The sequence below is a fragment of the Brachyhypopomus gauderio genome, chromosome 17, assembly GCF_052324685.1.
Source record: "Brachyhypopomus gauderio isolate BG-103 chromosome 17, BGAUD_0.2, whole genome shotgun sequence".
Classification (NCBI taxonomy): domain Eukaryota; kingdom Metazoa; phylum Chordata; class Actinopteri; order Gymnotiformes; family Hypopomidae; genus Brachyhypopomus; species Brachyhypopomus gauderio.
The window spans coordinates 8,043,633-8,055,587 of NC_135227.1; the positions used below are offsets into that span (position 1 = coordinate 8,043,633).

General features: G+C 44.2%; 1 protein-coding gene and 1 long non-coding RNA gene across 6 annotated transcripts in view; one reads left to right on the plus strand and one right to left on the minus strand.

Annotated features, from left to right (window-relative positions):
- The window catches only part of supt3h (SPT3 homolog, SAGA and STAGA complex component), a 68,905-nt gene extending 62,091 nt beyond the window's left edge, over positions 1–6,814 (plus strand). For all 5 annotated transcript variants that reach the window (XM_076979249.1, XM_076979252.1, XM_076979251.1 and 2 more), the window contains one exon: positions 6,530–6,814. In XM_076979249.1, the coding sequence (XP_076835364.1) occupies positions 6,530–6,571 (42 nt within the window). In that variant the 3' untranslated portion in view covers positions 6,572–6,814. The remainder of the gene's footprint in view (positions 1–6,529) is intronic.
- Positions 6,815–7,318: 504 nt separating this feature from the next.
- On the minus strand, positions 7,319–8,412 carry LOC143481277 (uncharacterized). Its single transcript, XR_013121994.1, has 2 exons — positions 7,733–8,412; positions 7,319–7,562 (listed from the first exon to the last, which is right to left on the minus strand). It is a non-coding gene; the product is annotated as an uncharacterized LOC143481277 (long non-coding RNA).
- Between the last annotated feature and the right edge of the window lie 3,543 nt (positions 8,413–11,955).

An 11,955-nucleotide genomic window follows, 5' to 3' on the forward strand; every position in this document is an offset into this window, starting at 1 on the left:
TCCCCTCACACCCTCCCTCCCCCTCACACCCTCCCTCGCCCTCACACCCTCCCTCGCCCTCACACCCTCCCTCATCCCCTTACACCCTCCCTCATCCCCTCACACCCTCCCTCGCCCTCACACCCTCCCTCGCCCTCACACCCTCCCTCATCCCCTTACACCCTCCCTCATCCCCTTACACCCTCCCTCATCCCCTTACACCCTCCCTCATCCCCTTGCACCCTCCCTCTCACCCTTGCACCCTCCCTCGCCCTTGCATCCCCCCTCACTGACACGTGTTGACTGGTAGCCTGTGAGTGGGGAAGTCCCCGGTGAGGGCCGTGTGGGGTGCAGCTTTGATCCAATTCAGCAGTCTCCACGCAGGCAGAGACAATGTCTCTGCCTGTTTCTCTCTCTCTCTCTCTCTCTCTCATATGCTTGCCTTTGCCCTTTCTTCAGTCCCGTGAAGCCAACACACACACTCAGATGAACAGCCCCCCACCATGACGGGTGACACTTGTGAATATGCATGAGCAACCATGTCGCTTACAGCAACATCTCATTAGGGCCTGAGAATTGCTTGATCATGACATTTTTCACTATCTCGTTCTTTGCCATTAGCCTCGTCACTTTTGCATTTCCAAGCTCTGCATGTTCTCCCTTGTGTTGGGAGCCAGGCACCGTTTCTGACAGTTCTTTGTTTTCCTTTGCTAGTATTTATGTTCTTTTTGCACTCGGCGGTAAAAGCGTGTTCCTAACCCTTTATGTCTGATGTGTGTCTTGGCCTCCACTCTTTACAAAAAGGACAAAAGCCGAGCCATAGGAGGTGCCCAGGCTGAATTATGGGAGCTGTTCTGTTTTATGGCGCACATTAAGGACTTTATGTTTTGTTTATGGCTGTTAACAAGGTTTCTGTGCGTCCTAGCCGCCTGTTCCCTCCATTCGGGAACAGTTAAATAGTGACGACGTGTAACGCAGCGCTTTCACAGAATGGTCGCACACAGACAGTCTCAACAATGTCTGTACATGCTGAATTCTTTATGATGTGAGATAAACAATGCCTGATGGCCCTTGCTTTCGTTGGGCATAGAAAGAGGAAGACAGTGAAGTGATACTGCAGCTAATCTGTCGCATGTGTGCTTACCCCTCTGGTACAAGGCTGATAATTGGAGTGTCGTTTCTTGGTGTAGAAGAAACATCCTGTCTCTGGGGTTCTGGGGGGGCCCCAGCAGTCAGTGCGAGGACATGACACGTCTGATCAAAGATCTAGTCTGCATCTGTCACACGCGGCCGTGTTCTGCGTCTTCACTGGGGGGTCGTCTGTCACACACGTCTGCGTCCTGCCCCTGCAGCAGCCTGGAGTCAGCAGTGCACACGGCGTCCTTACTCGTCAAACGGCCCCCACAGCTCCAGAACGCCTCTCTTTCAACTACACTCTTTTTCCTGCGGGCCCACCTGCTTCACGTAAAATGGTCAAACATCAAGAGTTCTCTGATATTACTTTAACCCACTTCTCCAACACATTTTAATATCTTCTGATCTGGCTGTTGACTGATCTTTCTCATGAGCTTGATTGCAGTAATTAATTGATGACTCCAGAGATTAACCAAACTGATTAATATTTTTAGATGTGAATCACCTCGTGTGGACCTGGCTTCTAACTCTCTCACACTCACATTTAACATTATTCAGTATATGGGGGCACTGTCAACAATGAAAACTTTGGAACAAAATCTAAAAGAAAAAAAAACTATATCAAATGTATATAGTCCTTAAAATCGAAAACAACTACAACTACACCTTAGAGCTGAAGACTGCCATAAGCCGAATTGAAGACTAGATTGAATAGACAGGATAGATTGAACAGGCATTCAGTCTCGATTTGAAGTTGGCGTAGTTTTGAGATTCTGTGAAAGATGATTCTATCTAAGAGCTGCATAGAAGCTTAATGCAATATTATAGAACACTGAACATGTCACTCATCCAAACCAGATGATCATTGTCCTTGCACTTAGAAAGTTCCGGTAACAAATCTAACAAGTCAGAAATGTAATGCAATACAGCACCGGAAGAGTAAATCGCACTTGTATCAGTATGTCATATCAGTTACACTAATGCCAGCAAGATGCGTATAGCACAGTGTGGATGGTGAATACAGCTCAGATGTTCTCCCACACCTCCTACGTAGGACTCCATCACATATATGCTCTGCTTACATATGAAACATAAGATACAAATTAAGCATTTAAGCTCCGTATGTACTCGCAGTCATGATGCTGTCAAGGTTTGTCAGCAACACTAGCCCATCTTAAGAATATTGAAACTTCAAAGCTTTAAGATATAAGGCATTTTGAACAGAGTGTTTGCACAAATTATTCACCATTGTAGAAAACTACTCAGCACACGTCCAAATCCAGTCATTGAAATACCCCACCCCAATTATTCCTAGTACCACTGCTGTGAAAAATCGGACTTAAATAAATAAGCAAATAACCGAAAAAATTCAGAACGCGTCTTGGCATTGTTGCTTAGCAACAAAGCTGTTTTGAAGGCAAATAATGGCATACAGTAACATGACCTGCAACAAGCCAACAACCCTCTAGTGCTGGGGGTAGTTCAACAGGAACTTTAATCTTTAAAATGTGTCTGTGTGCCCCTTCAACCATATGTACATTCTTTTGTGCTTTCCTGAAAGTTTTCCACAATCCAATTAATTCAGAACGTGCAAATGAATTCTAATACAACAGCTTGTGCAAATAACCACCAGCATGTGGTGACCATGTTTCTAGAAGCTATCAGTTTGGATGCGTGCATGTGCAATTGTAACCCCGTGCAGGTGTAGGCTCGTGCGGTCATGAGCCTTTGACTTTACAGGCCTGTGCGGGTATAGGAGCAACGGCCTCCAGACCCCCCTCCGTCCTTGTGAATCCACCCATCCTCGTGGTCCTGATATGTACACTCTGGATTTCTGCAGAGCTGCTAACATGTACAGGCAGTAAAGTCAGAGTGGGTCAATGCCTGGGCTACTGGAATCCACTTTTACAGTGTGGCGTCTGGTCACCACACCGCCTCTTCCCTCTTGTTCCGTCAGCAGAGTGCTATTTCATCCGTCCGGCCGCTCCCCCCACTCACATGGACTTTCTTTGCTGAGATGGGGGAGTTTTTTTTTTTTTTTTTTCTCCTCCCCTTGTGCAAGTTTTTCTTGGACCCCATCAGCACAATTTGCCCCGGCATAGCTGTGGATGGCGGCAGTGGCCTGCCACCCACTGCCAAGGCCGGGGGCCTGGACGAGTGGGGCGTGTGTGTGAGGCCGGCTGGCCCCAACCTGAGGACCTCCACGGAGTGTTTCCATAAGGGGAAGAGAAGGCCTTACTTAGCACTGTTTAACTGCAGTGTGGAGATTTATGAATGGCAGAGAGGAGGCATAGCCAAGCGAGGTTTGCAGAGGGACTTTAAAGTATGAATGTAGCATTTATCATCGATCAGAGCCTCACTTTGAGCTTGTGTGCAGCTTTGTCTAGCATTTACACTTTTGATGCTGCTGTTAATGCAATTTAGGGACAGAAGACCAACACGCTAGCTGAGTAGGGCACTCTCCCTGCCTTAATGATGTTTGCCATTCTGATCTTCTTTCACCACATTAAATTTACATTTTGCTATGCAAGTCTGGGCTTCTGACCTTTCTTAAATCTATTCTTTTTCACAGCTCTCAGAAACCACTTTTCGCTGTTTATTTTTTCACCCCATAGTCCAAGCACATCGGAACCGTGAGCCGGATGTGCACGTGAGCCCGGGCCCTTGCGCCGTCGCACACTGCTGCTGCACTCCCGTCCTCACAGCAGATTTGTTTGAGTTCTTCGTCTTTGGTGCGGTCCGCTAAGCGCTGGAACGTGCGGAGCTCCTCTTCCTTTTGTTTTGTTTTGTTTTTTTTACACAGTATAAATAATTAGTTGAGGGAGGAGCTGCAGAAGGGATGGTGAGGGGAGTATTATGTGAGTCTGATTTAAAATATATTCTATTCAGGAAGGAACTCTTCCCTGATATATATCTCAATTACTTCCTGCTGGATGCCTACATTAAGTTCATATATCAGGACAAATGTCCTTCTTGTATGCTCTCTGGGTTCCTCAAAGAGCTGCTGTCTGTCAACTTTCTCCGGGAGGTGTACATTTACTTTAGAAACATTACCATTGACCAGACATATTTTTGAAACGATTCTGCATAATCTGTATTTGTAAATGTTGAAAAACCGGGAAGTAGTTCATTGTGGTGTGTAAAGTGAGTGAGGTCCTGGTAAAAGAAACTTGAAGCAGTGGGCTTCTCCCAGCTGTATACCTGCTGAACGTTAGCCCTGATCAGTGTTGGGAACGTTACTTTAAAAAAGTAATTAGTTATAGTTACTCACTACTTGTTCAAAAAAGTAATTGAGTTAGTAACTGAATTACTCTGTTTGTTAATGACTTGTTAAGTTAAACAGGAGTTACACCGAGAACTGTGACTTATCGGGATCTGTTACTCCTCACTAGCCTGGGCAGCGGTCCGCTCGCATTAGTATATCAATATGTAGTAACGCACCGCTTTTAATGACCAGTAACGTAAACGGCGTTGTAACGACAGGAAAAGTAACTAATTATATTATCCCGTTACTGACAAAATGACGACGTTACCTAACGCCGTTATTTTTAACGGCGTTATTCGCAACACTGGCCCTGATGCTAAACCATTTCATTTGGCCTGTATTGTTTTCTTTACTATTGCTAAATAGTTTCAAGACACTGTAAATGAAACTTTCATACAAACTGTGTTAACTCCCTCATCACTTTTCAAGTTTTTGAAAATGTCTAAGGAACGTCTAAACAAAAGCCTACATTTTCCCTCCAGTCTGGATGTGTAACAGATCCAGGTGTGGGGCTCCTCAAATCAGGACTAGCTTCAGAGAGCTGGCTCAAATGTTCCCTAAGCCCTGTTTGTCCTGACTAGAAATCTCTTATGCAGTTTGCTGATCCTATAATTTCACTCACAGATAATGACACTGAGAAACAGAAGTCGCAAGCAAATCAAGAAGCAACCTTAGAGGACTGAAACCCAGGAATCTTCTGTTTTATAAATTCCAGGTTGGCCTTGTGGACTGAGAGCCTTCACTGTTTCTCTTTCTCAGTCTCCGTGTTGAGCCCCCTTGCTTGCCTTCTCATCCTGGTTTTCCAGTGGACCAGCCAGTTCAGGTTTCTGGGCCTGCATCTTGTTTAAGGAGCCTCGGCCGTCTTGTTTTCCTAAATCAAACTCCTCACTGCCTGGGACCGGTCTCCATTTTCTATTTATTCTCAAAATGCCAGACAAACTGGGAGAGGACAACCATAATAAGAGCGGAGGGAAAGAAACACGCATCAAAAACAAATTGTATTGCATTGAGATCTTTTCAGAAAAGAACACATCTGGTTTGAGTTCTCAGTTTCTTTTATGACGAGGAAATTAAATGACATATATAACAATGTAGCACTCCGTGAGGATTTGGACTCTGATCCGGCCGGCTATCTCCTCCCTTCTGCTTGTTCATATGTTGGGAACCGAGAGCACTCTCGTTTTTAACCAGCATACACCACTATGGAATATTGGGGGGCATGGACTTCTTTTTCCTCCTCTCTGTGGCCAAGAAAGAATAATTAGTGGTACTATGGTACAACCACAAGAGCCTGTCAAAAGAGCCTCACACATTGCATCTTTTTTTTTTTTTTATGTTGATCATTACAAGTTCGTCATTCTTTCGTTCTTTTCCTTCGACCCCGGGCATGCGAGGACTTTGCTGCACTGAGGGTTTATTTGTAAAGGTCTGATATTCATCCATCTAACCCCCCTGGCACAATTTAGTAATTCAGAACCTCACCCCTAAATTAATGTAATTATGTAGCTGTGATCATGTATTATTACTGTCAAACCAAGTGGTCGTGGAGCTCTAACTGAAAGTGTTTTGCAGAGAGAGGTTTTTGAGCAAAGTAAGAGAGTTAAGCATTTAAATGTTCAAGAATTTCCTTCAGTGTTTTTAAGGTGTGGTTTTCTTTATACTTGCCTTTTTCCATATGAACATATCTCCATTTTATTTTTCAGTTTCTCAGTTTAATTGCGTGTGTGTGTGTTAAGATGCACTGGAATCATTTTAATGACTTCCAGAGTCATTTAGTTACATTGTAATGCAGTCTCTCATTGAGATTTAGATTAGAATTCAATAAACTGCAAATTTCCACAGACTGATTTCATGAACCACTTGTTAACCTCTCTTAGTGTATTATTTTTTGTATCTCCATGTTTTTTAGTCTAGAATGGAGTCTTATAACCCACACAACCATAAATGCTTAGATTAAACATAAAAGGAGGGGAAAAGACACATTCCAGCCAGTGTTGTCTACAAAAGCAGAAAACAAGGCCATGCCTCTCTGGAGCTCCGCTGCTAATTCATCACAGCTTTTCCTCTCCTCTCTCCCCCTCTACCTCCTCTTTTCCTCCACTCTCTCCCCCTCTACCTCCTCTTCTGCTCCCTCCACCTCCTCTTCTCCAGAGTGCCTACCGCAGGAGCAGCATGCCTTTCCTGGCCTGCTGACTGAGACAGTGGAGCAGAGGAGTCCCAGAGCAGCTCATCTCTGCTCTCCTGCCCAGTTGCCGCACGGGCACACAGCCACCCTCATTTCGCCTGGGGTGCTGGCCATGACACTCAGGCACGAGAACGTCCTGGGGGAGGGGGTCCATACAGCGGGATCTGCCTTGAATTTCAAGACTCACTTGGTCCATTATTTTATGAATATTATAAATGACAAAAATAAAGATACGTCATTTTGATAGGGTGCTGCTGTTTCGTACGTGTATTTGTTTATAATGAAATGCCTGAATCCATCCATTTATGGATAATTACTTTTAAGACATTGTAATTGTACCCTGGTGGAATTCTTTTTTGTTATTGACTTGTTGGCGTATTAAGTACGCTTTTAAGTACGTTTTTTTTTACGCATCCTAGTAAAAAAAATAAAATCCTTTTTGAGGAAATAATACACTGCTCAAAAAAATAAAGGGAACACTTAAACAACACAATGTAACTCCAAGTCATCCACACTTCGTGTTCAGATAGGAAGCAACACTGATTCTGAATCAGTTTCAACTGTTCTTGTGCAAATGGAACAGACAACAGGTAGAAATGAGATTTTCAACTGATTTCAAAGGTTTTTATTAATTGAGATCTAGGATGTTATTTTAGTGTTCCTTTTATTTTTTTTGAGCAGTATATATGAAGGGAGAAAACACGGTCAACAACTTTCGTTCGCCACCCCCCACCACTCTTTCATTCGGGGGGTGCCGATAGTATGTTTGCATACACCTCAGAACCCTGCCTCCCTCCCTAGTGTGCATAGCATTAGCAGAGCCATCCGCTCACCTGTATTCATTTTCAGATATCAGTTAGTCTAATATCTGAAATATCTGAGATGTATAATAAGCTGTACTGGTTGTCCTGACAGCATGTGGATTTATTGGCCTGTGTCTGACATGCCAGGACACCTGAGGGGGCTGCTCCTCGTATAAGGATGACCTGCTTCCTTCCACTGTATAATGATAACAATGCAGCAAGAGCAAAAATGTCAGCTTTCAATTCTTAAAATATTTTGAGGAGCACAAACTCTGTATAAATAAACCTTCAAACTGTTAAAAGCGCATTACTTCATTTGCCACAATCATTGGGGGGGGGGGGGGGGTGGAGGGTGTTGGGTCTCACCACAGAGCTCCTGAGGTCGCTGTGTTACCTCAGGTGAGGGGACCGTTGGGGTGCTTTCTCTCCGGGGAAGAGGGAACGGTGTGGGCTGGCGGAGAGGACGCGAATGAAACCCCAGCTGCCTTCCGTTTGAGTGCGATGCCCTCTGGGGGATGGGAGCTGTCGTGCTCGGCCTGCTCGTGGGCTCCGAGTGATACTCGAAGCGTAACGTGAGCAGTCAGGAGTGCCGTGACTATCTCGGCGTTGTCGGCTCCCCTTAGAGCTGACGCGTCGCTCGCGCCGGCGCGCAACACGCTACTGCGCTTTATCGAAAGGGAAAGTACCCGGTGGGATTGCTGGTGACAGGCTTCGATTTGCCTGCCTCGTTACGTCTCTTACTGTGGCTTAAGTTGATTATCAGTGCACAGAACCGCTGGACACACGTCTCTAGAACCGAACTGCGGCCTTTAATGTCTTTAATGCGCGCACATTTTTCTGTCACCACCCTATAAACGTCTCTGTGTAATATCCTCCATGATAGTTCAAGGTGTTATCTGTTTGTGCAGAAAGCTCAGCATATCAGCGAGTGTATCCTCGTAAATTATGATGTGGAATCCTGGCTTTCTCTCCGAGGAGCCCGGGTGAGATTTATAGGTGCTGAAGTGATCTGACAGCTTGCCTTTTATTTTCTTTTATTGCGCTCTCCTTCCCTCCCCTCCTCCGTCCGTCTGCCTACGTCTGCTTCCTCTGTTGGCGTCCGCGAACCCCGACATAGCCCCGCAGGGAGCAGAGCGCCTCGGCTTTCTTCATACTGTGAACTTTTGCATTATCATTATTACTTTAAATTTTTTCCCCATTGTTTTTTTTTTCATTCTTTTTTATGCCCAATAGCCATAATGTCAATGAAATGCAAACTTTTTGACAGCAATTACAGACTTCACTTACCTTGGAAAACAGTCTGTTTTACAACATATGCTAGAGGTTGTGTGTGTGTGTGTGTGTGTGTGTGTGTGTGTGTGTGTGTGTGTGTGTGTGTGTGTGTGTGTGTGTGTGTGAGAGAGAGAGAGAGAGAGAGATTGAGTTGTGAGAGACAGTCTTCCCATGCCCCTAACCCCTATTTTGGTAAAATAGAGCCAAGCCTGTAGCTGGGCCCTGTACCTGGACCCTGTCCTGTAGCTGGGCCCTGTGGCCTGGCTGTCACACATGGTCTGTGCTTTATGGTCCTCGCCTTGTGGAGCCTTCCCTCATGCCCTGTCACAGCTTATGTGCTTTCATGGCCAGCCTGCAGACCTTGTCGGATCATCACCGCTTTGAATTATAGCTCACCACTGCTGATCAGCTTATCTGTAAAAGCAATGCGCCTCTCCCTGATTCTCATTCCAGTTTACAGTGGAACTAATTTAACAACGAACTTGTGGGCCCCAAGCTTATGGTTTTGTTCTCTCTGTCAGGTCACTAGTTTTTTGCCAACAGCTAATGTAAAAATGTCAGTCTCATTTTTGTTTTATTTTGCATGAGTAATAGCAGATGAATTTCATGAATGAGCAGCAGATGAATAGATGAGTTTCATGTAGCCGTCTAAAAACGGTAAAAGGAAGCAAAAACTGACATAAGTCTTTTCATTAGAATTCCCCACCCCCTTCTGATAGGGCCGTGTAAACTGTCTGGGTTAACACCTAAAACCGGTTTATTCATGTTTGTGATGCTGGAATGCAGAGTAAAATCAATAGACAATGAAGTACAATGCTTGTTTATGAATTTAAAATCACAAGCGCCTTCTTTACTTCATCTTCCTTCATGCATAAGCTGTTATACTTCTCAACCATTCCATCACCCACGAGAAATGCAATGGCTTTAATGCAAAAAAATGAAAACATTTACAAATCCACAAGTGAAATTAGATAATAGCCTTTATTTAAGGTCAATAAAGCGTGACATTTGTGATTCTTCAACTTGAAGTGTATTCACAATGTGGTGTGCATTAAACAACTGTTTATTATTCTTATTTTTTCAGCAGAACAAGGGATAGTTCCTACGTTAACGGGCTGGCAGAGACTGTCAGGCTTTTGCTGAGCCGTCAGCTGAGCTCTGAGTGTTTGACGCTCCTAAACGCTGGACGTATCACTCCGTGCTTCACTCTCCTCCGTATAAAGGGGTGTCAGGAGATCTTGCAGCTCTCTCTGGAGAGTGCTTTCTGCATCCACGCTTCTACATGCAGAAAGCATGCAAAAGCAGCGCGATCGGCTTTCAGGCGCTGGAGCTGCGGGGCTGTTGAGAGAAGGGCGGCCCGCTAATGGGAGCTGACAGACAGGAGACGACGTGACCGAGGGGGAGTGTGGCACCGGAGCTATGAAAACAAACAGCTGGAAGGCTGAACAGAAAGGGCCTGGCTCAAGCTCAGGTGGATTGGAGGGATTTCACATTAATCCTATTACACAACTATTGAGTAGTGCTGTTGTTAAACAAAAATATGTCTAAATTATGAGGAGGATTGGGATAATTGTGTTAAATTACACATTAAATTCAGTGGTTACCTGTTTTTGTGCATATTGGAAAATAATCTGAAGTAAAATCTCCTCTGATGCCATTGATGTGCCAAAATGTGCATATGTGAAATTTGAATTGTTATTCCTCTCTGAAGATGTGGTAGGTCGAGTTCAATGAAAGCTCCCACACATTATTATGGTAGTAAGATGACTTCTGTAAGGCCTTCTATTGGCTGTCAGATTATATCATGTCAATGCTCTGGCTTGGTAAACGCCAGCCTGGTTCTCTGAGACCTTCAGCCAATCCACACATTTTGTTCTTTTCAAGTTCCAAACTTAGCCAGCCTAGGTAACCCTAACATTTTTCATTTGACCCAGGTCTGTCAGTAGCTGGAGTAGAAAACCGAAGTAAAAAAACTGAACATTGGCTGGAAATTGTCATTTCAGTGTTTTAAATGTTTGCTTTTTATAAAATCATAAGATTAAATGCCAGGGATATATTAGTGGCTTCTCCCAATATTGTTCGTTGAAAGTGTCCACAGCATGTGTTAGTCTGGCTCCATGTCCATGTGTGCACTGTGCGAGATAAATTCAGCAGATAGATCAGCTCTGGTTTTGATAAGACCGTAATAATTAATGACTGCTGACAAAGCCATTCTTGAAATTATGAGAGTATCTCCATGCTTTCTCGTTTCTGGGCCGGGTGCAACACATGGGTATTCTTTCTGGGTTGAGCAACACTAATTCACCTCTTTAACATATTGGCTCTTAACTAATTAGTGGTCGCACTTGGGCCAGGTTCATGGCCCCAGGGATGCTTGGTCTGTGACTGACAGCACTGCACATACTAGAGGCTAAGATGGCCATTATGAAGAGTCAAGACTTCAATGCAGGCACTGGCAGTAATAAAAATTGGGTAAGTCAACCTAGGAGAGAAAATGGGGGTGCTGAGTGATGAACCTTTGTGTACAACATTACAGTGTTTTTCTGTAAAGAGAGTGTGATTATATCAATTGATTGTAATGGCGTGTGGAATTCTGTGTCAAATGAGGATTGTTGTCTGTGTCCTGCAGCAACACAACATGCCCAGAAAGACGACATCATTTACTCCCTTGACTCCTATAAAGTGGATTGTAGAGAAGACTCCCTCTTTCTTTCTTTCTTTCTTTCTTAAATACTCTAAATTAATGGTTTCCAGATGTAAATGCAAAACTGGTACATTTTTAATGAAATTAAAACCATTTCGTGGCATTTTGTTGCACTTTGACCACGGAAAATTGAAACACTTGATGTACATGGGCGGTGACCTCTTACAGTGTAACCTCTTTATTATAGTGTCAATAGTGAGTAGAGTAAACAGAAATACTGTAATTCCAGTTTTGGCTCACATCCATCGGGGACCCAGTAAAGCTCACGAGTAATGGGCAGTGGACTTCCTGTTTTAGACTTTATTAGGTTCCATTTAAGTGCACCAAGTCTCACCATGGCCTTCCTGTGAGGTTCAAACTCTCCTAATGTACATTACGCATGATTGCCCCTCTCAGGGCGCTGATTACTAAAGCATGCCAGATATTGGTTTTGGACTGGTTTAATGGTCAGATAGCATGCACCTATGACTAGTATCACATTAAAGCAGGAATAATTCCTAGTGGGCTCATATTTTGCCACTACCTGTGTTCAAGACATTGAGGCGGAGCAGGAAAGTTTAGTCTAGGTCATTCTTCTGATGGAATGCTCTGTTTTGACCTAAAGTTACCCTGG